The sequence below is a fragment of the Aythya ferina genome (genome assembly GCF_964211825.1).
Source record: "Aythya ferina genome assembly, chromosome: 1".
Taxonomy (NCBI): Eukaryota; Metazoa; Chordata; class Aves; order Anseriformes; family Anatidae; genus Aythya; species Aythya ferina.
The window spans coordinates 19,307,774-19,328,290 of NC_140296.1; the positions used below are offsets into that span (position 1 = coordinate 19,307,774).

At 42.8% G+C, this 20,517-nt stretch overlaps 2 protein-coding genes across 5 annotated transcripts; one reads left to right on the forward strand and one right to left on the reverse strand.

Moving 5' to 3' along the window:
* Positions 1–54: 54 nt before the first annotated feature.
* Positions 55–2,861, forward strand: SAP18 (Sin3A associated protein 18). The gene is made up of 4 exons (XM_084503755.1): positions 55–210; positions 359–468; positions 1,842–1,964; positions 2,365–2,861. The coding sequence occupies exons 1-4, from the start codon at positions 139–141 to the stop codon at positions 2,519–2,521; spliced, it is 462 nt and encodes a 153-aa protein (XP_084359881.1). The 5' UTR covers positions 55–138; the 3' UTR covers positions 2,522–2,861.
* SKA3 (spindle and kinetochore associated complex subunit 3) lies at positions 512–20,509 on the reverse strand. Of its 4 annotated transcripts, none has more exons than XR_014687096.1 (10): positions 20,316–20,500; positions 18,209–18,273; positions 17,150–17,315; positions 15,106–15,532; positions 14,082–14,182; positions 13,153–13,325; positions 12,728–12,937; positions 12,419–12,540; positions 11,189–11,295; positions 512–522 (listed from the first exon to the last, which is right to left on the reverse strand). XR_014687096.1 is itself a non-coding variant. In XM_084503681.1 (9 exons), exons 1-9 carry the CDS (start codon positions 20,452–20,454, stop codon positions 7,361–7,363), a joined length of 1,470 nt encoding a protein of 489 aa, XP_084359807.1. In that variant the 5' UTR covers positions 20,455–20,509; the 3' UTR covers positions 2,497–7,360. The 4 variants fall into 4 exon arrangements, 1 of the variants encoding a protein (XP_084359807.1); XR_014687097.1 differs by lacking the exon at positions 512–522 and adding an exon at positions 2,497–7,427 and having other exon boundaries at positions 10,001–11,295; XR_014687098.1 differs by lacking the exon at positions 512–522 and adding an exon at positions 2,497–7,427 and having other exon boundaries at positions 8,366–11,295.
* Positions 20,510–20,517: the final 8 nt, after the last annotated feature.

A 20,517-nucleotide genomic window follows, 5' to 3' on the forward strand; every position in this document is an offset into this window, starting at 1 on the left:
CTCATTTCTAACCTAAAACTCCCCTGGCGCAACTTGAGGCCATTCCCTTCCCTTCCCTTCCCTCCCCTCCCCTCCCCCCCCCGACATTTCTCCCCTCCCCCCCCTCCTCTCGCGAGATTGGCGCGGGGCAGCGACAAGATGGCGGTGGAGTCTCGCGTCACGCAGGAGGAGATCAAGAAGGAGCCGGAGAAGCCGATCGACCGCGAGAAGGTGCCGGGCCGGCTCCGTGCCGCTGCCCCCTGGCTCCGCGGGGTCCCGGGGGAGCTTTGCGGGGGTGCCGGGGAGGCGGTGCGGGGCGGTTTTTGGGGGTGGTGTTGTTGGCGTTGGGGCCTGAATCGCCTCCTTTCCCCCCCCTCAGACGTGCCCGCTGCTGCTCCGCGTCTTCACCACCAACAACGGGCGGCACCACCGCATGGACGAGTTCTCCCGCGGCAATGTGCCCTCCAGCGAGCTGCAGATCTACACCTGGTGAGTGCTGAGCGGTGGCCGGGTCTCGGCACAGGCTGCCGTGCTGGTATTTCTTCGGGGTTCTCTTCTGTTTTAATTAATTTCACCCTAACAGCCTTGTTTTGCACTAGTATCAGTTGTTATAGAGGGCTAGAGCTCCCCCATGAACTCTTATCGCCTTAATTCGGAGCCTTTCGAGGCTCCGAATTAAACAAACAAAATTAAACAAAATTAAACAAAACAATTTGGAGCCTCTTGAGGCTCCGAATTAAAGCAGCACATTTCTGTTCGTATGGCCAGGTAGCAGTGCTGTAACAGCCGCTTTTTATTGCTTTCAGACACACTTCAGAACACCCCTTCGGTCTTTGTTGATATCACTTCAGTTTTCACTCATAGCATTTCAACCTGTTCTGAAAGCGAACTATTAGAATCGCTCTGAAAGTGAACTATGCTACTTTTTAAACCTTGTATTTCCTTAAAGGTTGCTGTTAGAGTTCTAACTTTCTTACCATTGTACAGTTGAATAAATCAATTTTTTTGTGGCTAACAAAGCACACACTACTAACTTACTGCTTAATGGGGTTTATGGACTCAGCCCAGGCTATTGATGATGTCTGAGCTTGTTGCCATCTGCAGGAGTCAGAATGGGCATTGTCTGTCAACAGCCTGCTCCTTGGTTGCGTAAAGCTTGGAGGAGTGTGATTAGTGCTGCTTTGGTTGTGATCATTGGGTCCTTTTGTTCTTGGGATTCTAACTTTTGTTTTGGTTGAAGGGTGGGGAGAAGGAAGGGTGCTGTGTGTAAGGTCAGGAATGGAGAACTGTGTTCATGATTGTCTTCTATTCCTGAACCTCCCCTGATCTTAATGTAAATACCAGCTTAGATGAGAAGACACGCTGTTTGTTGTGGAAGTGCATTAATGCATTTAAAAAAAAGTCACTGTTTAAATTGTAACTTTTCTGAGAGACCTGGAGAAGCAGATGTTGAAGCACACGTAGAGGTGAAGATGTTTGTGTCGTACCACCGTAAGTTAAAAGATAAACTCTGTCTGGACCCACATCCTTAATGCACAGGAGCGTGCTGCCTCCAGTGCCCCGTAGCTGGTGGATTCTGCTGGGTGCTGTCCCTGACCAGAGCGACTTTTTGTTGCTTGATTGCCAGATGAAGATATGTTGTCGGGAATGCACGTAGTTGTGGAGTAGGTGGCTCCCTGTGAAACTCGAGTATGTAAAACCCTCCTCTTCTTCAGATATTAGCAGAAAGCATGCAAAGGCCAGGAGTTGTTTGTTTAAATAATGACAATACGTTGGTTCCATCTTAAGTGGGTTTTGGAAAGCTGCTTCTGTTGTTGTTGCTTTGAGAACATTAACCACTTGGGTTTGTTTGTTTAACCCAGGATGGATGCAACCCTGAAGGAGCTGACCAGCTTAGTGAAGGAGGTCTACCCGGAGGCACGGAAGAAGGGCACGCACTTCAATTTTGCAATTGTTTTCACAGATCTCAAGCGGCCTGGATATAGGTAAACGGCGTTTCTTCTCCAGACTCATAGAAGACTGGAAGCACCAGAGCAATTAATTATTTTTTGTTAACAAAGTCCGGTGCCCACAAAACAAATTTCCAAAGTTCTTGATAACAGACTTTGTGATCACCACTGCAAACTCTAAATTTTGGATTGGTGGCTGTTGTAGTTTGTGTTCCCAAAACAATGAGCTTATTTGCTTGAGGACTTTGATTACATTATTAACAACCAGTCAGAATATGGACGTACTGTGTGAGATGAGGCTTCGTTTCTGGTGATAATGGAACACATATCTCAGAGTATTTGAGTTTTAGGAGTGATCTTGTTACAGATGTCTACCTGTATCGTACATCCAGAGAGATGGGGCTGTGACTAACCCGCCTTTATCTCCTGCCTGCAGGGTGAAGGAGATCGGCAGCACCATGTCGGGCAGGAAGGGCACAGATGACTCCATGACGTTGCAGTCTCAGAAATTCCAGATCGGAGACTACTTGGACATAGCAATTACCCCTCCCAACCGCGCACCACCTCCGTCGAGCCGCATGAGACCATACTAAGCTGTTGCTTCTTTGTATGATTTCCTTTTGTGCTTATTCCTACTTGCTGTTCTAAAGCAGGCCTTTTTTTTTTTATTGCTGTTGTTGCTAAGCAAGAACACTTGAAGGCAAAGCTAAGCGTCAGGAATAAAAGTTAAATTTTAAACCTTAACTTTTAGTTTGCTTAGAAGTAACGCTTATTCTTTAGAGGTGCCATCACTCTTTCCCTGACTGTTAGTTTGCAAAGTAAGTTGGTGTGTCCAGAGTTTCAAGATCTCCATAAAATGCGACCAGGAAGATTGCAGGTGTTCTGTAGTTCTGTCTTGTTTGGAATAAAGATCAATGTTATTAATCTTTTGAATTTGAGACTGATTTTTTATTTGTGTGTTTCTGCAGAGAAATTCAGAAGTTTGCTTTTAAGCAGAAGATGAAATCGGTGAAAGAGAGGTCATGGCCTCTATCTGGTAACTTTGGGGCTTGTTTTATAGAAATGGCTGGCTTTTTACAACAGATTCCTTAAAGCATTGGTACCTGAATTTTGGAGGATGAGCATGGGGGATGTGGCTGTAAGCAGGCAGACTCGGTGTTCCTCTTGCTGCTGCTGTAGGTGTGTTGTCTGGGGAAAATCAAAGGTGAGCTGTGTAGGGCTGCAGGGTAGAAACAGGGTGGACCATTGTGGCTTCCTGGGGCTGCTCCGTCTTGTTACAAGATGAGGACAGGCCCTGAAGGGTGAATCCAAGGAGTAGTCTCAGTGACACAGATACCCCGGCACACTGCAGAGCTGCTGACCTTACCAGAGGCAGATTTGGATCAGCGCACTTGCACATCAGCCTTGAGTTCTGAAATAGCTGGGTTTGTCTCCAGAAATGGGAAATGTGAAGCCGTCTTGGAACGTCTCACTTGTTATACCGCAACAGATCCAAACTTCCTTTATGGCACGTTATCATTAACAATTTTTTTTGAACATTTATTTCCCCCCCAATCTAACTTGTATACATCTTCACTACTTCACTAATATGTGCATTAGAAAACTGCACAAATAGGAAAAAAGAGATGAAATAAGCTTTGAATTTTACCTCTAACGATGCGAAAAATACTTCCTTTACCCATGTGGTTTGTCTTGTGCATCCTGCTTTGGAGACCCGTGTCAGAAGACGTGAATGTCTGCAGAGACCTGGCCAGAAGAAATCCAGCATTGCCAGGCAGAGGTTGGCTTACGTTGTATGCAAAACTGTTTCATAGTGAAAATATATTTTGTTATGAAAATACACACTGACCAGGAGGGCAAAGTTCAGGTTTGGCTTCATAAGTTTTGGGAAGGTGAATACTGTTTCCTCTTTCCCTTAATTACCCAAATCTAATCGATAAAGCCCATTAGATCTATTTTGGCCTGAATTGGGTAAATCTTACTGCTTAGTCCTTGGTAAAATGATTTTCCGCAAGTAATTTTGTCTTGTACTGAGTGTTGATATCTCAGGCTGCTGTAATCCCTGGGTGTCAGGACAAAGCCAGGTGCTAATGAGGTACGGTTCAAGGGTGTCCGGAAACTTTTAAAACCCCCTGGAGAAGCTGGAGGCTGGCGGTGGGCGCCCAGCAGCTCAGCGGAGGGGAAGGGGGGGCTCGGGGCTTCCCGGCTGCCCTGCAGGACTGTCGGGTTGTGAGGCACAGGAGGAAGGGAAGGGGTGACCCTGCAAATCACCGCCGGGGTGGAGAGCGAAGCTGAGGCTTTCCAGCGCTTGCCTGTTTCCTTCTGTCACTGCAGGGGGAGATGTTGAGACGCGAAGGTGCCTCGCTTCTGCGGCTGCCCGGGGCTGCCTTCCTCTGCTGGCCGGCCCCGAGCAGCCCGGGGGCAGGAGCAGGATGTCGTGCTCCCCACCCCCTTTTATTTTTAAAGATAGATTAAGAAAATCATATAAATGCTGCTAGGGGTAAGCAGTGTGGAATTAGGGCATTGAACAGCCTCCTACCACAGGCAGAGAAGGGCCTGCAGTTACAGGAGTACAGGTATTTCCTCCTCCTCATGTACTGGCTTGGGTTTTTAATGTCCTTAGGGGTAATTGGCAGAAATTAAATGTAGTCAATATACAGGTGTCTGTGACTTGGAGCTGCTCTGAGGGGCAGCTGGGGCAGGAGGCATTGCTCAGCGAGGCTCCCAGCCCGCAGCAGGTCTGCACACACCTCGGGGGGAAATGGGAACAACCTCTTGGCTTTATGTTCAACAGCCCACGAAGCAAAATCACGAGGAAACGAACACACAAAACTGCCTTCAGTAGCAAACCCGTCAGCTTGCGTGCTTCGGTTTGGAGTTCACCTTCACATGACTTCCACGCAGGGATGAGCCACAGCTGACCTCCTCCCTGAGCGCCTCTGGCCAAACATCTGTCGGGGTGAGATTTGCCTTTCAACAGCTCACACAGATGTCGTGCAGGAGTGAAGGGAGTTCAACTTCTGTACCTTTCTTTTAAGAAACACACCTGAGAAATCAGTGCAGTGCATGGATTTTAAAAAATTAAAACATCTGCTACGCAATCAAGTCTAGCAACAGCTGTTTCAAAGCCAGACATTGGGATGAAACCATCCAGATGCTGAAAGAGGTGGAAGGGTGAGTGAAAGTTGTCACCTGCCAATTGCAGCAGTAAGCAGCTCCTGTGTCTCTTTCAAAACTCCTGGAAATGCTGAGGAGGGAAGTCAGTCGCTGAAAAGAACAAATTATGTACAAAGCAGCAGTTTGGAGAAATTAAAACATGGTCTCAGAACTCAACAACAGTGAGCAATGCCATATGCTCAGGAAGCGGCGTGCTGCAGCAAACACTACACACGGAGCTGTCAGTCAGCAGGACTTGCTTTGTACACCGAGATTTCATGAGGAGTTTCTGTCCCTCAGCAAGGCCGCTGAGTGAAGTGGGGTTTCCCTTTGTCTCTGTCAATGCTCACAGCACTGACAGACACAGCGCCTTGTTTCACAGCTGTGCTTTCACCAGCACACAACCTCTTGTTTTATTTTTGTAGCAGCACAAGTGGAAGAACCCCATCCCGTGTCAGGGTGCAGCAGGATGAAATAGCTCCAGCTAGAAAACCCAGGAACCTGTTCCCTTAATTTATCCTTTTTGCATTCAGCTAACTCAGCTGCTCTGCTCCCGCAGATGTGGCTTCACGTTTCTGTACTCCTTTGGCACACCTCTCCTGCTGCTCCAGGTTTGTTTTTCCTAATGACTTTGCTCTGCTTCCCCAAGCAAACTTGGTTCTTAGAACCACTTTTTCCCTCTCATTTCATCCATCTAAACCAATGCTTTTTAAAAACTTAATAAAAAAGAAGGTGTGTCACAACAAATGCTTTTTTATTTAAACACCAAACCCCTCACCATTACCTTGTTACAACTTGTGTAACAATTGCTGATGCTGTTGCTTGTCAGGCTTTCATTTAACATAATGGGAAAAAAGTCAAATCCCTCTCTGGTATTCCTCTCAGCCCTTGGGCTAAGGGCTCTGTTTGCACAGCCCCCCTCTCATTTCACTGCCCCTCTGTTACAGGGTCCTGCCCCCACCCCAGGGGTGGCGTGTGCCTCTGTGATGGCCTTGACCCTCATAAAAGTGTTTATGTAGAGGTTTCGGGAGAGGCTGGCTGTGTTTCTGCTGATGAAGCTGGCGTCTGGGTTAAGTCTCTCCTTATTTAAGAGGTGAGGACAAACCACACTTGCTTCGTCGGTAAATTCTGTTGCATCAGAGATGTTCCTGACTCCAGCACCAAGCTCTCCTCTCAATTCAGAAGGCTTAAGTTTTGCTGTACAGCTCTGCTCAAAAGCAGGCTCAGCTGTGACACAGCAGGAAATAATAATAATAAAAAAAGAAGTATTATCTGCAAGTGGGCTCAGGAGGAGGAGCGATGGGTGCTGGGGTGAAGAAGAAGAGCTGCTTCAGCTGCCCTAGAACTTGTCATGGAGCAGTGGCCACAGGAAACCTTACCAAAACAGCTGTCAGACAGCCAAGGCAGCTCGATGCCTAAATGCAAGGATGTGATTTCACAAGCTGCTTAAACTGCTGGTGAGATAGGACATCTGTGCTCGCCCTCCACCTGGCCCTTTCCCTTCTGCCCCAGCACCAGTCAGTGCCTTTGCAGGTGAGCAGAGATTTGGGTCTGTGCAGAGCCCAGGAGTAATTTAACCTTGCAAAACAGCAATTAGGGCTGGCAGCTGGGCAAGCAGAAAAGCCTTCCCAGGCAGCCACAGCAGCAACTGCAGTGATGCAACCAAGGGCACGGGAGCCTGTGACTGGGAGAGAGCAAAGGCAGGATTGTGCAGCAAGGCCTTACGTTGGTTTCCAACAAGTGCATGAGCAATCAGCAGGGAGTAGAACTGCAGGGCTTTAGCCAGGAATGCATCACGAAGGCATTTGAACACCTTCCTGCCAGGTACTCTGCAATGCGACCATCCTTTGCTTGATCTCTCCCCAGGAAAAATGCCCACGTACCAGAGCATGTTCTTCCATGGACCATTTTCCCATATTTGTGTTATTTTTTTAAAACCTTTTGACATGAATTAGGCAAGACAAGGCCAAAGCAGTGCATGGGCCTGGTCAGCTCCCAGCTATTATGTCAGCTGCCCCTTTGTAAAAGAGGGTATTGCCATAGGAGTAGCAAGAAGTTTTACCTTCTGGTTGATTGAGAAATAGCTGGTATCAACTGATATATTTTTAGTAGAAAGTTGTATTTCTGTGGAACAGCATGCATGCGATTCCATAGTGCAGCCACTGGATGCTGTCTCTGCTCCTCATACACAACGCAGTCTCTGTACTGTCCCATGGAGAAACAAGACACGGGACCGTGAACGGGACTCCCAAAATCCAGGGCAGCTCCGATATCAGCTACAGATGTTGATGGGACACACGCAACCACTGTGAGTACTGGAACATCTGAGTAACAACTGGCTTTCTAGAACAGAGAACAAAATAAATTTCACATCTTAAGGAAAATCTAAAGCATCCATGATGCCTTAAATAACCCAAGATGCCTGGGCTCCAGTGATTGCTGCAGTGATTTATAAAAACACCAATAAAAGCACAGCAGGAGGCAGTAAAAGCCCTGCTTGTCATTTGTCTGCTTGACAGCCATCTGGGAAGCTTCGTTTCCTTGTGAGATCTATATTTGTATTTAACCTCAGGCAAAATATTTCAAAGAAAAGAAAGCATTTACCACTTTTAGGGGCTTCCAAGGCAGAACAATTTGAGACACTCCTCTGACAACAAATAGGATTAGAGAGCGAATGCTCTGTTAGCTGACATGTTTTATATCCTAAAACAAATGCAAAAAGATTAAGAACTGTAGCAAATGAAGGCAAACCAAAGGCCATGTTTTTTTGGTTGCTTCCCAGATGTCCCAACTATTGAAGAGCAATTTTGTGCTGTGCTCAATCTGTTCTGACTGCAGGCTACTGCTAGAGGACGGGATCCCGTTCTCACCCTTCCCTCACATCTGATCTAGCAACCAGGCAGAAGTCGAGCCTGAGATTACTGATTTCCATAATGAAGACAAACTAGAAAATAAAATTAATTAGCTTTCAGTGGCTCAGCAGGTGAAAACAATCTGTTGTAAAACTGCTCAACCTCTAAATTCTGTGCAAGAGAAGTGGAAAAGTGTCTACTAGGGGAAGCAGCCCCCAGTTAGGATTAGGAACAGCACAGAACATGCTCTGAGACAACTTTGCCTGTTTTCAGGTGACAACGGTCCCTTACAGATAAAGGCATTTGCTGCTTAATTAGCTGCTGTTTGTCCAAACTGCACTTCCTGACAGGCCAGTACTATTATTGCATTCACCCTACAACAAAACAACACACAACTTCTAAGTTCTTTTGTATGATTCCCACTCTTACCTGTCATTTTACTTCCATGGGCAGTGGAACAAGCCTGCTCTGGCAGTAGCTCTGGCTTAAGGAGAGCCTTCACCTCCTCTAGCCCACATCCATGGTTGTTCAAGTATTTGAGCGTGTGGTTTATCACACAGCCATGAATTGAACTAGCAGAAACTTTCCACCACAACCTTTCCCCACTGATTTTGAACAGGGATCAGTTTCCAATGCTGCTTGTTTCCACTTGTGCCTCCCCTATGCTCAGTACTCAAGCTACTGCTTAGTTCTTACTGAATGAAACCCATGCATGACAAACTAAAACTAGTTTTTGCTGCTCTGATTATATCCACCTCAGAGCAATATTTCTCCTTACACGAGGCTGTTAGTACAAACAATAGCTCTACTTCTATTGAGTAATTTTGTACTCAAAATAAACCAAAAACAAATTAAAAAATGAACTTGTAAAACTTCATTTGTAGATCCCAAATCATTATCTCATGCCAGCATTGTGTCCTAATAGCTGAAGGGCAAAGGTGAAGGGTCCAGAGGGGAAAACATATGAGGTGTGGCTGAGGTCCCTTGGTTTGCTCAGCCCCGAGCAGAGCAGGCTGAGGGGAGGCCTCATGGCGGCCTGCAGCTCCCTCACGAGGGGAGCGGAGGGGCAGGCGCTGAGCTCTGCTCTCTGGGGACAGCGACAGGACCCGAGGGAACGGCATGGAGCTGGGACAGGGGAGGGTCAGGCTGGGGGTTAGGGAAAGGTTCTGCACCCAGAGGGTGCTCAGGCACAGGGACAGGCTCCCCAGCGCAGTAGTCACAGCACTGGGCCTACTGGAGTTCAAGTGCTTGGACAACGCTCTCAGACATAGGGTCTGATTTTTGGGTGGTACTGTGTCATGTGTGGACGACCGTTGTAGATTTCTTCCATCTTGGGATATTTTATGAGAAGACCATAAGATTTTAAGATTTCAGTGTCATCCTGAAGAGATCTTCTATCTCAACATGTTAACAGAACTATGCCGTTTTCACAATTAGGGGACACTTACAAGCCCTATTAGAAGTTCTATTAGTTGAAAAGAAAAAGAAATCCATCAAGGTCCTAGGTAGTCAAGCTTTTTGCTCCATTTGATGTTAAACTGAGACTTTCAGGGTATCGGGATAGCTTCAGGGCAAGGAAGTAACATTCATCAAATAGCCATTAAGTGCAGGGTGAAGGCAGGCTCTGAAACCCCCCACTGCTTAGTGCTGGTGAATCCATCTGGTGGAAGGATTCTTGCTCTGGAACAGAATATTTTGTACCCCTTTAGGACCATGAAATTCCATTGCTAGCACGCAGCCCATTAAGTGGTTTTAGTCTGTGAAGACGCTGGAAGGAGATCTGGTCTTCATTCTCTGAAAGACTTGGGTAGAATGAATAAGAGTTTTTTTAAGCAGCAGATGAGTAGTTTTCCAAGCAGACACAAAGCAACTGCGACAGAAGATTTGTTCAGAATTCAAAGTATTGGTCAACTTCAAAGAGTGACATAAAATATATACTTTTAAACAGAAGCTAGGAAATAAAACTGTGCTCAGGCCAGAACGGGTAGAAAATCAGCTTCTCCAGCTAATTTGATGCACATTCATCCCAGAAAGCGTCTGGGGTAACATGAAAAATTCTCTTACATTTACTAGGTTTTAGCCAGGTCCCTCCAAGCAGCGAGTCCCTCTAAGCAACCAGGAAAATACTTTCAGGCATCTCCAGATGTGTGCACATCCTGAGGATTTCAAAGAACATCCATCTGTGTTCAGAAAATTCAGGAAAGCACACTAAAATAACAGTAAGACCAACAGGAAGACCACATAAAGCTGGTAAATGCTGTACACAAGTCACAGAGGATTAGCCGACACTGGTAACAGCAAACTGGCTCCAAGCAGGAATACATAGTTGGGATTTCTTTTGGACAAGAGTAAAATCTCTGGTGGAAAAACAAACAAACCAAAACAACCTGCATCTCAACTGCTGTGACTAGCAAAAGGTGTCAAACAGCTCTGAGAAGTTCAGCTTGGTCAGCTATGCAGGGATATGTTCGCACGATTGGAAACGACAGCACCGCTTACAGAACACACGTGGCAGTGGTGCATGGGAGAGGAAAGCAATCATTCACATGCCTGCCAACAAATCTTTCAGGCAGTTAAAGACAGAGCAGATCTTTAACGAGTAGCAATTGCACAATATATTTTCAAGTTATTCGTATTCAAGACAGTCACCTTTTAGAGCTATAGCTATCAGACTGCCAAAAGGAAAACAGATGCCTAGTACTTAATATGATGTCTATGTAAGAAAGCTGTAATTGAAAAAGAAGCGCTAGAAATGCCTGTCCATCAGACAGCCTGATGAAGGAGTACCTGGCTGAATGCTTTAAAACAGTAAAGCAGGAGTTGTTCTTCACATAAGTGAATTCTGTTGAAGATGCCAAATACCGTCAGAGTATTCTTCAATCCTCTTCAAACTCAGCCTTGAAGAGCTACGCAGTGTCACTAGCACATCGAGAGATGCCTACTTCCCGGGCACCCTAATGGACTTTCCCTTTATTGCAACTTAGTTACATTTCTCTACAACCTACTGCAAATGTATATACACACACATGTAGCAGCAAACACAAGAATCACATGAAACAATTGAGGTATTACATAATACACAACCTTAGTCCTCTTTGAAGCAATATTAAAAAAATATAAAGTAAAATCTATTTTGTCACTAATTTTAATAAAACATTATGCATAAAATCGTTAGTTTGAATTAATCCATATCAAGTTTTCTCTAGGAAAACAAAACACTTTTCTTTTGTGGGTCTTTACTCCCGGTATTTCTTTTTGCTTTTTGAGTTTTCTGTGATTCAGTGATAAGGTCCATGGAAAGTGAAATATGGTCTTCAGCTTGATTTCAAATGTTTGGCTTGAAAACAACAGGACAGGCTCTGCAAATATATCCAGAAGAGTTCATGAACCTATTATCATCTCAATCATATTCTGAATTAGCAGAAGACATAAACATTGAAAACTTGCCTGACAAAAGAGGTCAGCTAAAACGAGACCTTTTACTCTATCAGATTAATCAAATGGATTCCAACTCCAAGTATATTAAGAAACCTACTTTTCTTCATCTCATTGTGAATTGTTGTGATTATTATTTTACTTCATATAATTTCCTTGTACCTCTTGCCCAAATAATCCGTAGTGACCCCAAGTTTAAGAGATAAGCAACAAGTATAACAGATGAGGAATATCTACACTTGAGCAAGTTGTCAAAACTTCTTTCTATTTCAATCAATTTTTAAAACCTATTATTCCATTGTTCAAAGATTGGTTAATGTTTATTGTAGACTAATTTCATCTCACATATTGTTCATAAGGTGGCTTTGCATTTCAAAGAAATTGGTATTTGCTATTTGCCTGTCCTGGTTTTGGCTGGGATAGGGCTAATTTTCTTCCTAGTAGCTGGTGCGGTGCTGTGTTTTGAATTTTTTTTTTTTTTTTATTTAAAAAGTTTGGAGTCTGGTGGTGAGCAACTGCATTGTGCATTCCTCCCCCTGCATTAAACTGTCCATCTCAGCCCGAGTTCTCACATTCCCCAGTTCTTTCCCCCATCCCACTGGGACTGGGGGGAGGGGTGAGCAAACAGCTGTATGGTGCTGAGGTGCCTGCTGCCTTATGCCAAAAGGACCACATAATCGGTTATGTCGCTTCATATAATTTTCTCCATTCTTTAGCTTTATTGCCTAAATTTACTCAGAAGAAAGCACAAAACACTCAGAGGCTTTGATTATCAAAAAGCAAAATATACCTACAGCTAAAACCAGTAAAAGTAACTTCATTTGTTTTCCTTCATTTTTTAAAGCTTCTGATGACTCAAACACACAATTATAGTATTTGTTCTTTACACAAAAGGCAGACAGATACCATGCCAAAGACTAGATATTTAGTCACATCAACCAGAGCTATTTTGGTAGCTGAAGAGCAAAAGCAACTGCATGAATCTCTAAATGCGCTAAAGCATCTTCCTAGCTCTTCCAAATTCAAATTTGTAAAATTTGATCATACCTGTTCTCTTTGTTGCAGTAATCAGTGGAATCGCTTTCAAATCTTGTAGTGCCTCCTGCCTTAGTCTCCATTTTCTTGTCTTTAGAAGAGTCTACTACTTTATGATTATACTTTGACAGAATCTACAGCAAACATTAAAAGGGAATTAAAATAATTATTTAAGAACTCAAAACAGGATTACAGTCTAGACATTTTCAATAAGCAGCAGATAATCCTTTCTTTTTGAGGAACAATACTTGGTAGAATTAAACTCTTTTAATACTACTGTTTTGATATTAAAGCTATTCAGAGAAATATATATTAGCTGACCTGTAGAACATCGTCTGGTATCCTTGTTATTTCTGGAGGTGGAGGGGTACTGAGTAAATGGTCGTACTGTTTTATTTTAGGAGGAGAAGGGTTTCCCAAACGCTTAAGATACTCATCGGAGTTCACAGTAGGAGGAATGCTATCTTCTATGTTTTGGTTTTCTTTTGCATCATTTTCTGTCACTGACTCAACTTTTTCCCCTGGCTTTACCTGTTGCAAAAGAGGTATTAGATGCCTTTGGTTAACTTATTTATCTTAGGTGGAGTATTAATAAATGTTCTTATAAAATTACCATTAGAAAAATCTTCTACAGAGACATAAGGAAAAATAGCACAAGAAAAGAATCACAAATTGACATTTGAAAAATGGCTTATGGTACAAGTATATCAAAATATGTAATTGTTATTTACTACCATAGTTTCTACCTTGAGCCATCTTGTTTCAAAATCTGGAGGTGGTGGTGTTTCTGTATGTTTAGGAAGAAGCAGTTTGTTTATCTCTTGTGACTTGGGTAACACTGTACTATCTGTTCTGGAAGGGATTTTCAAACCAGGCGTACAGAACACGGGTACCATAGGAGAAGCCATACAGTCAGCTCCTGAAATTAGGGAAAATTAAATAAATGAATTGATAAATATACATATGTATTGCCAGTTGCAGTGCCTCAGTTTCCCAAATCTATTAGCTTTATATGGATTTGTTTGCATACTCCAAAACACCTGTATTATTTTAGTCGATAACACTTCTGGTATGAAGAAACATCCAAGCTGCAGAGCTCTAACAGCAGCAAATACAAACATACAAAAAAAGTCCAGTCCTGCTACTGAATGTAACATAAAAAGCCCAACTTAAATCACTACCACTTTAGTTTTTCATGTACTCAGTAGCCTGTATGTTTGTTCCAAGACCTTTGTACATTTTCAAGAGAGTACATTACATTTCCTCTCAAAGAAAAGTTTAGTGCTACTCTTGAAAGGTCAAAGTAACTGTTTGGTTAGCCTCTTTTAAAGCAGTTTCTTTCTTATTCTTTTAATTTCCTGGCTTGAAACAGATGCAATATTCTTGGAAAAAGTATTTTCATTGCTAATAAAGATAACTTACAATTACAAAATAATGGATGCCTCTGAATAATTCTAGATGGATAACAGTAGAAGAATGAGCAATGATTTATACTGAAGTGAACAGATTTCCCATAGAAGCCACCAACGTTACATTTTGTGGACATTAATATGCAAATAATTACCGGGCCTGAACTGACTATATTTAACAAGAATCATAGCTTAAAAAATGACCACATGTTAACATATGCATTCTGAGAAAAACGTATATGTACATTTGCTTATTTTTAACTTACCATTCTCATCTGTTGTTTCTACTTTTGGCCCAGGTGTAACCATGATTTCCTTGAATGTTGTTTTTGGTACATTCACTGCATGATCATCTTTTTTAAGTAAGCTGGCAAGCAAAAACCTCAGTTAACTCAACATGAAGAAATCACCATGAAATGATTAGTGTCAACCCAGTCAGCCTAGTATTTGTTCATCAACAAGAGTCTAGCAACAAGCACCAAACATGCTGTATCTAATTCTCTACTGAATTTTGATATTTATCATCAGGGATATGGAAGACTGACAGTGTTTATACACGATACCACCACCACCAACAAAAAAAACACATCTCCAGTGGGCTCTGTAATCATTTCACTCTAAGACACAGACAGGGAGTGTACATTTGTGGATGTACCTGTTTAGAAACTGTGGCCATAATTAAAGCTGAAGATCACATTTAAAACAGTTCTCATTAAATAGAAAAATTAGTAAAACAGAAGTCTGAAGTTAAAGAAACCAAAAAATCTTAAGTTGTGCAATAAGCTGAAGCTATTTACAGAATATTATTTGAGGAACTAATGAGATAGTACAGTGTGTTTCTACAGTGAGGCATTTAACCAAATGCTTCAGAAACTTCTTCCAGTGCTATATTCCTAAAGATTTTTAAAAGTTTAAATTGGTAATGTAATGTCTACTTCGGGCAACGCATCACTCAAATACAAATCCTAGGTTAAGTAATATAAAATATCATAGTTATATATCGTATTTTCCCCTTGTAAACAGATTTTATAAGGGACATTACTGTGCTGCAGTCAAGGGAAGGAGTATACCTGAGATGTGTTTCACATCAGTATCTGGCATGCAAAGGGTACATGAAAACACATGTAGAGAGCTAGACAAGGACACAGAAATAACCAGCTGGTAGATAACAAATAAATCACCTGTTTGCCGAAGAAAAGATGGGCAATAGCAACAAGAAGATAGTACAGCAAGAAGAAACTATAGAAAATTCAATAGAGAAACAACTTGAACTTTAAATAATTTACTTACTTCTTGGTTGTCTCAGCAGTTTTACGAATAAGTGCCATTGTATAATCTTCATTCATACACATGGTATGTTCACTAATGCCAAAGTGTTCAAGTTTTGGTGTTACACACTCATAGTCATCCATTTTGAGCATACATTTTGGTGTTTTGGGCAAAATACAGGGGGTATGTGTTTTTAGTGGAGTCTTGATTTTTGAATTTTCTTGATGTGAATTTACTGCTTGCTGTCCATTTACTGCACTCCAAGGCCTAGAGAAAGCATATTGTGAAAGACCAAAATCTGAAAGTTGGGGGTTACGCAGTGGGTCTCTGGGCACCGGTGGGTTCTCAGTACAAGTAGGAAGGTGAGGTACATCATTTGCTTTTTCTTCATCAGATTTATTCTGGGCAGACACCTTTGAATCACTGTTAACTTCCTCTTCCTGCTCCTCTGTTGGAGAAAAAAACAGAAAACAAAAACAAACCTTTAAAATAATGAAATAAAATTATGTCAGAAATTTCTCTTTTAGGAATTTATGAAGTAAGTTAGGAATCCTCACCCCTCCCCTAATAGTCTTAAAAAAAAAAAAAAAAAAAAAAAAGTTCCTTCTTTCATTTTAAAACACTGAAACCTGAAGGTAAAACAGATATTATGTCAGGCTAAGCTATATTTATGAACACAGGTCACACACTTATTGAATTATCTATTGTTAAATATTATTTCTAGGAGTAAATGAAACTAAAAGCTTCTTACAGAAACATATTTTTAATAGAATTTATCTCTGCATGGAACAGACACGAAGTATTAATCTTGAATACATTAATTTGGTTTTGCTTCATGCTATTTATATTACTTTTTTTTTTTATTATTATTTATTGCAAGAGCAGACATTCATTAAAAAATGTACAACAAATGGCAATGAAAACAGATTTTGGCCATTATTCAGAAAAAATGCACAGAAGAAAGGTTACTAAGCAGTAACTAAAAACTCACAAAAGATTATTTTTTAGGTAACAAGAAGACTCCACTGCAGAAATAAACAAAGCTGTAACTTGTATGTTTCTGTAGCTCTATAACCTGAAATGCCCTGAAGGATTTGTGAATTTCTGCATGACATAAGAAGCAGGGGAAAATATTTAAAATAATATGGCAGAAGTATTACCTCTGCATGTGTACTGGGATTACATGTGCAAATACACTTAGTTAAAAGATGCATCTTAAAAGAAATTAACCTTGTAGCAGTATTTGAAGCCCTCAGTAAAGGCATAGAGAGAAAGGGAAGTAAGCCGCTATAAAATTAGAGCCTTTTGCAGTAGCTTTGTAAGACGCTTAATAGTTTAGCTTTGGGTGAATATGGTTCACGACCACAATGGTGTTTTTTGTAATTACTGGATAACACTCAGGAGAAGGTTCAGGTGCACCTTGCCAAAGGCATCTTGAAGACTGATTGGGTCCTTGATGCAGAAAGGAATGTGTGTGGTGAACACCGTGCTGTTATTTTAAGCTCATTTTGTACAGCTGGATTTTTCACACAGGTGTGCATGCAGTTTCTGACTGGATGAAGCATCTTCAACCCAGTGATCAAACTACTACTTCATAGACTATTATGTATCACCTAAACCCTGTATGTGCTTCTCTTGCACTGCGTAGCACAAGTGGAACATTAATTTAAGATTTTTCTCCACGGTGATTTAAGCTAATGAAGTAACCACATATGAATATGAACTAATTTAGATGCATCTACAGTAGTTTCTCAAGCATGAGAAGCTGAAGCAGCAGAGCTCTCCAGGTTATGAGAGTATGTTTGCTAACACATTTTCTCAGTATAGCTATTAATGAAGAGAAATACTAACTTAAAAGCAGGTCAGGAGAGCAGACTGTGAGCTTTTGGAGTTTAATTTATTCTTTGGGCACCAATCACAACAGAACCTTTTACCTTCAGGGTATCGTAAAGCAAATAACAGATATACTTGACCTCTTAATTAACAAAAACATACCCATAGGAAAAGAGAAACCTTTTAAGAAAGTTACATTTGTGTTCACACATTTTATTGCAGAAAATATTACCTGTAGAGACTTTGACACGTGGTTTGTAGCCATATTTCTGGAACAGCTCTCTTATTTTTCCCAGATCTGCTGCATTTCTTTGCATCAGTATTTCACTTGCCTTCATAAAGTCATTAATTTCTTGCCTTTCAGAACGACTCTTGCCAAGACTGGCATTAATATCTTCCTTTAGTGGAGGAGGAAAGGAGAAATGTAACCATATTATTTTTCGAATCACCACTTTTTTTTTTTTTTTTTTTTACACATTAAGCATTTTGGGAACAATTAGTGAACTTCAATTCAGATGAGGATAAGCAGCACGTTTAGGTCTTTCTTATACCCAAAAACTAGGCTAGAAAACATCAGGAATATACAGAGCATTAAGTGTAAAAAAAAAAAAAACAACAAAAACATACAAATATTAAATTAAGGTGACAGTTGACGGCATAACAACTACTTCCTGGTAACCCAAACAAAAATGTGTTTGTACTCCATTAAAAATAGGAGTAAAATTACATAACAATTGGTTTTGGACATTACCTTCCACATACAAAGAATGTAGGGCAAAACAGCTGGTAAACAAGTTCACAGCTTAACTTACCCCTCAGTTACTTGCACACATGTCCATTTCTAAAGCCTATTTTTCCATTTCTACTAAATAAACGAAGAACATTCTCCACAAGTTTAACTGAACAGCTGAAAGTGCAGACTCTCTTGGGAAGACTTCCTTTATTCCAAATGCTAGCCATTGAACAAAAACAGGTATGCCTCTTCCCAAGGGAGCTCCTGAACCCCCATAGCTATGCCCTGGCGTGGCTACAGCTTCCCCATTCACTTTGCCCCCTGCTGACCCAACTGACGACAGCAACTGCAAACTCATAAACTGAGCTCTAAATCACACATAATTTTTGGATGCTGCCTTGTATTTCCACAGCCATTATGAGGACTTAGAGGTAAATGAATAAAAATAAGGGTCATTGCTGAATAAGAGTTGCATTGTGGCTTAAGGATCAAAATGAGTCATCAGTTTATGGACACCTCCCCATGGTTTTTCAAGAAGGAAGCGAGTTAAGTCATTACCTTCAGAGTCCTGATTTCACTGTGCAGGTCCTGTAAGACTCTTATCGGAGATTCCTCTTCATAGTCTTTGATATACACATTCACATTTTTGAAATGAAAAAAAGGGGGATTAGTTGTTTTTTTTTTTTTTTTTTTTTTTTTTTAAGCATGAGTACATTGTACATCAGAACGTAATCTATGTTAGAGACATCAGGGACACATCTTAGAGAAAGAACTGAGACAGAAAATGAAGATAAATCAGTTCATACTGTGTACCTGTAACTGGATACCTTGCACTGCATGAGACTGCAGTTTGCACAGTACGTTGAATTACACAGAGAAACCGCACAGGCTTCTATTTTAGAGTTGCAGCTAATATTGTAAAAAATTACCTGTAACAGACATCACTGCAGTAGGTAGGTCCGTGGAGAGCAAAGCATTATTTTGCTAAATTTTCAGCCTTACAGAGCTTGATTTTGAAATAATAATTATAAAATAATCTGGATACTACTAACAAACAGACATAAACAAAAAGTTGAGTTCTTCTGCCTTATTTATATGCAGACAGGGCTTAGTATACACTTAAACAGGCAGCAGTCAAAAGCTGATATTACTTCTTTCACTGGAAATTAAGATTAATGCAAATAAATAGTGTAGAAGAGGACACCTGCTGTGTGACAAGACATAGCAGAGTGATAAATTTAATTAGAGCCTTGAACTATTTGTTCAGACAGAGAACAAGCCCTGAAAATATGTTTTCCTGTCTTGATCTATTAAAAGGGTAAAAGCAAGAATGTGATTCCTGTTTTATCATACAGACTCAAATTTGATTTATATATGTTGTGTGATAGAAGCTCACCTGCACACCCACAAAAGTGCTCAGAGACGATGGTAGGGAAGGGGGGGGGGGGACAAAGCTAAGCCAATAAGCGATGTTGTTTGTGCCTCTGGGAGTGCAGATTTAAGAATGGAAAAAAAAACAAAAAAAACTATACAACAGCAGCTGGGGAGAGGAGTGAGAAGGGAGTGGCGATCTGGGGAGGAATAAGAATGGGAAAATAGGTGGGTAAGAGGATAAAAAGGGCTTGTCGCTTGTAAATGGTTAGGTGGTTGGTACTCTCATCTAGTTGTGCCCTGCCCCTGGTTGCAAAGTCAATTCTGTGTTCTTAATAAGTTCCTTTCTAATGTCTTTGCTGGGTGAGGGCTCTCTATGCTGTGTGCGTATATGGGCGTGAGAGCAGCAGCTGGGGTGAGACCACAGGTGGGAGTGCCAGAGCGTCCATGGTGCAGCTCCTGGGGTGAGCGCCTGTGATGAAGCTTGGGCTGGACCAGCCGGTAAGGGGCTGAAGTCAGCAGAGGGGTGAGTGGGTCCCTGAGGGGCATGAGAGCACCTGTGTGTCCCTAGCGGGCAGAAACTGGTCAGCCATCAGTGCCTGGGCAAAGCCATGTGTGTGACGGCCTGCACCTGTGGCTGGAACAAGGCTGGGACCTGAGGGATGCAGGGTCCTCAGGCCACCTCTGGGACCTCAGCTGCCCCAGGAAGGAGGGGTGGCCAAACCTGCACTTATGTATTGAGTTTACACAGCAAGGTTTTGGTAGCAGGGGGGGCTGCAGGGGTGGCCTCTGTAAGAAGAGCCCAGGGGCTGCCCCATGCTAGATAACGCCAGTTTCAGCTGGTTCAAAAAGGACCCAGTGCTGGCCAGAGCTGAGCCTATATAGGATGTTGCACCTCTGGGAGAGCAGATTGAAGGAAGGGGAAATCTGCTGTGCTCCAGCAGCTGGGAGAGAGGGGTGAGAGCTGAGAGAGCAGCAGCCCTGCAGCCCCCAAGGGGAGTGCAGCAGGAGGGCAGGAGGTGCTCCAGGCACAAGGCAGCACAAGTTCCCCTGCAGCCCTTAATCCTGGGGGATGGACGCCGTGGGACGGAGCCATGTGGGAGCAGTTCCTGAAGAGCTGCAGCCTGTGGGCAGCCCCCGCAGGCTCAGTTCGGGAAGGACGGCATCCATGGGAGGGACCCCACGGGGAGCAGGGGCAGAGAGGGACCATGAGGGAGCGGCGGAGACGAAGCGCCAGGGACTGACCGCAGCCCCCATTGCCCTGCGCCGCTCTCATCCCGCCTCACGCACTCACCCTCATCCTCATCCTCCCGGTGCAGAGCCCGCTCCAGCTGCCTCGCCTCCCTCTCCAGCGTGAGCGCCAGGGCGCGCAGCTTGCCGAAGAACTCCCCGGACACGCTCATGTTTCGCTGAGAGGAGCCGGGGAGCGCCATGGCCGCCGCCGCCCGTTCCAGCCGTTACCGGCCGCTGCCTTCAAACCCCCGCCCGCGCGCGCC

Excerpts from the sequence above, each read along its gene's own strand:
- SKA3 (XM_084503681.1), bottom strand. The coding sequence starts at position 20,454 with ATGGCGCTCCCCGGCTCCTCTCAGCGAAACATGAGCGTGTCCGGGGAG. Across the intron at positions 14,183-15,105 it reads ACTGCTGAGACAACCAAGAA|CTTACTTAAAAAAGATGATC; the intron begins GTAAGTAAATTA and ends TTTGCTTGCCAG. Across the intron at positions 7,428-12,418 it reads TACTGCAACAAAGAGAACAG|AAAGCCAGTTGTTACTCAGA; the intron begins GTATGATCAAAT and ends TCTCTGTTCTAG.
- SAP18 (XM_084503755.1), top strand. The coding sequence starts at position 139 with ATGGCGGTGGAGTCTCGCGTCACGCAGGAGGAGATCAAGAAGGAGCCG. Across the intron at positions 211-358 it reads AGCCGATCGACCGCGAGAAG|ACGTGCCCGCTGCTGCTCCG; the intron begins GTGCCGGGCCGG and ends CCCCCCCCTCAG. Across the intron at positions 469-1,841 it reads GAGCTGCAGATCTACACCTG|GATGGATGCAACCCTGAAGG; the intron begins GTGAGTGCTGAG and ends TGTTTAACCCAG.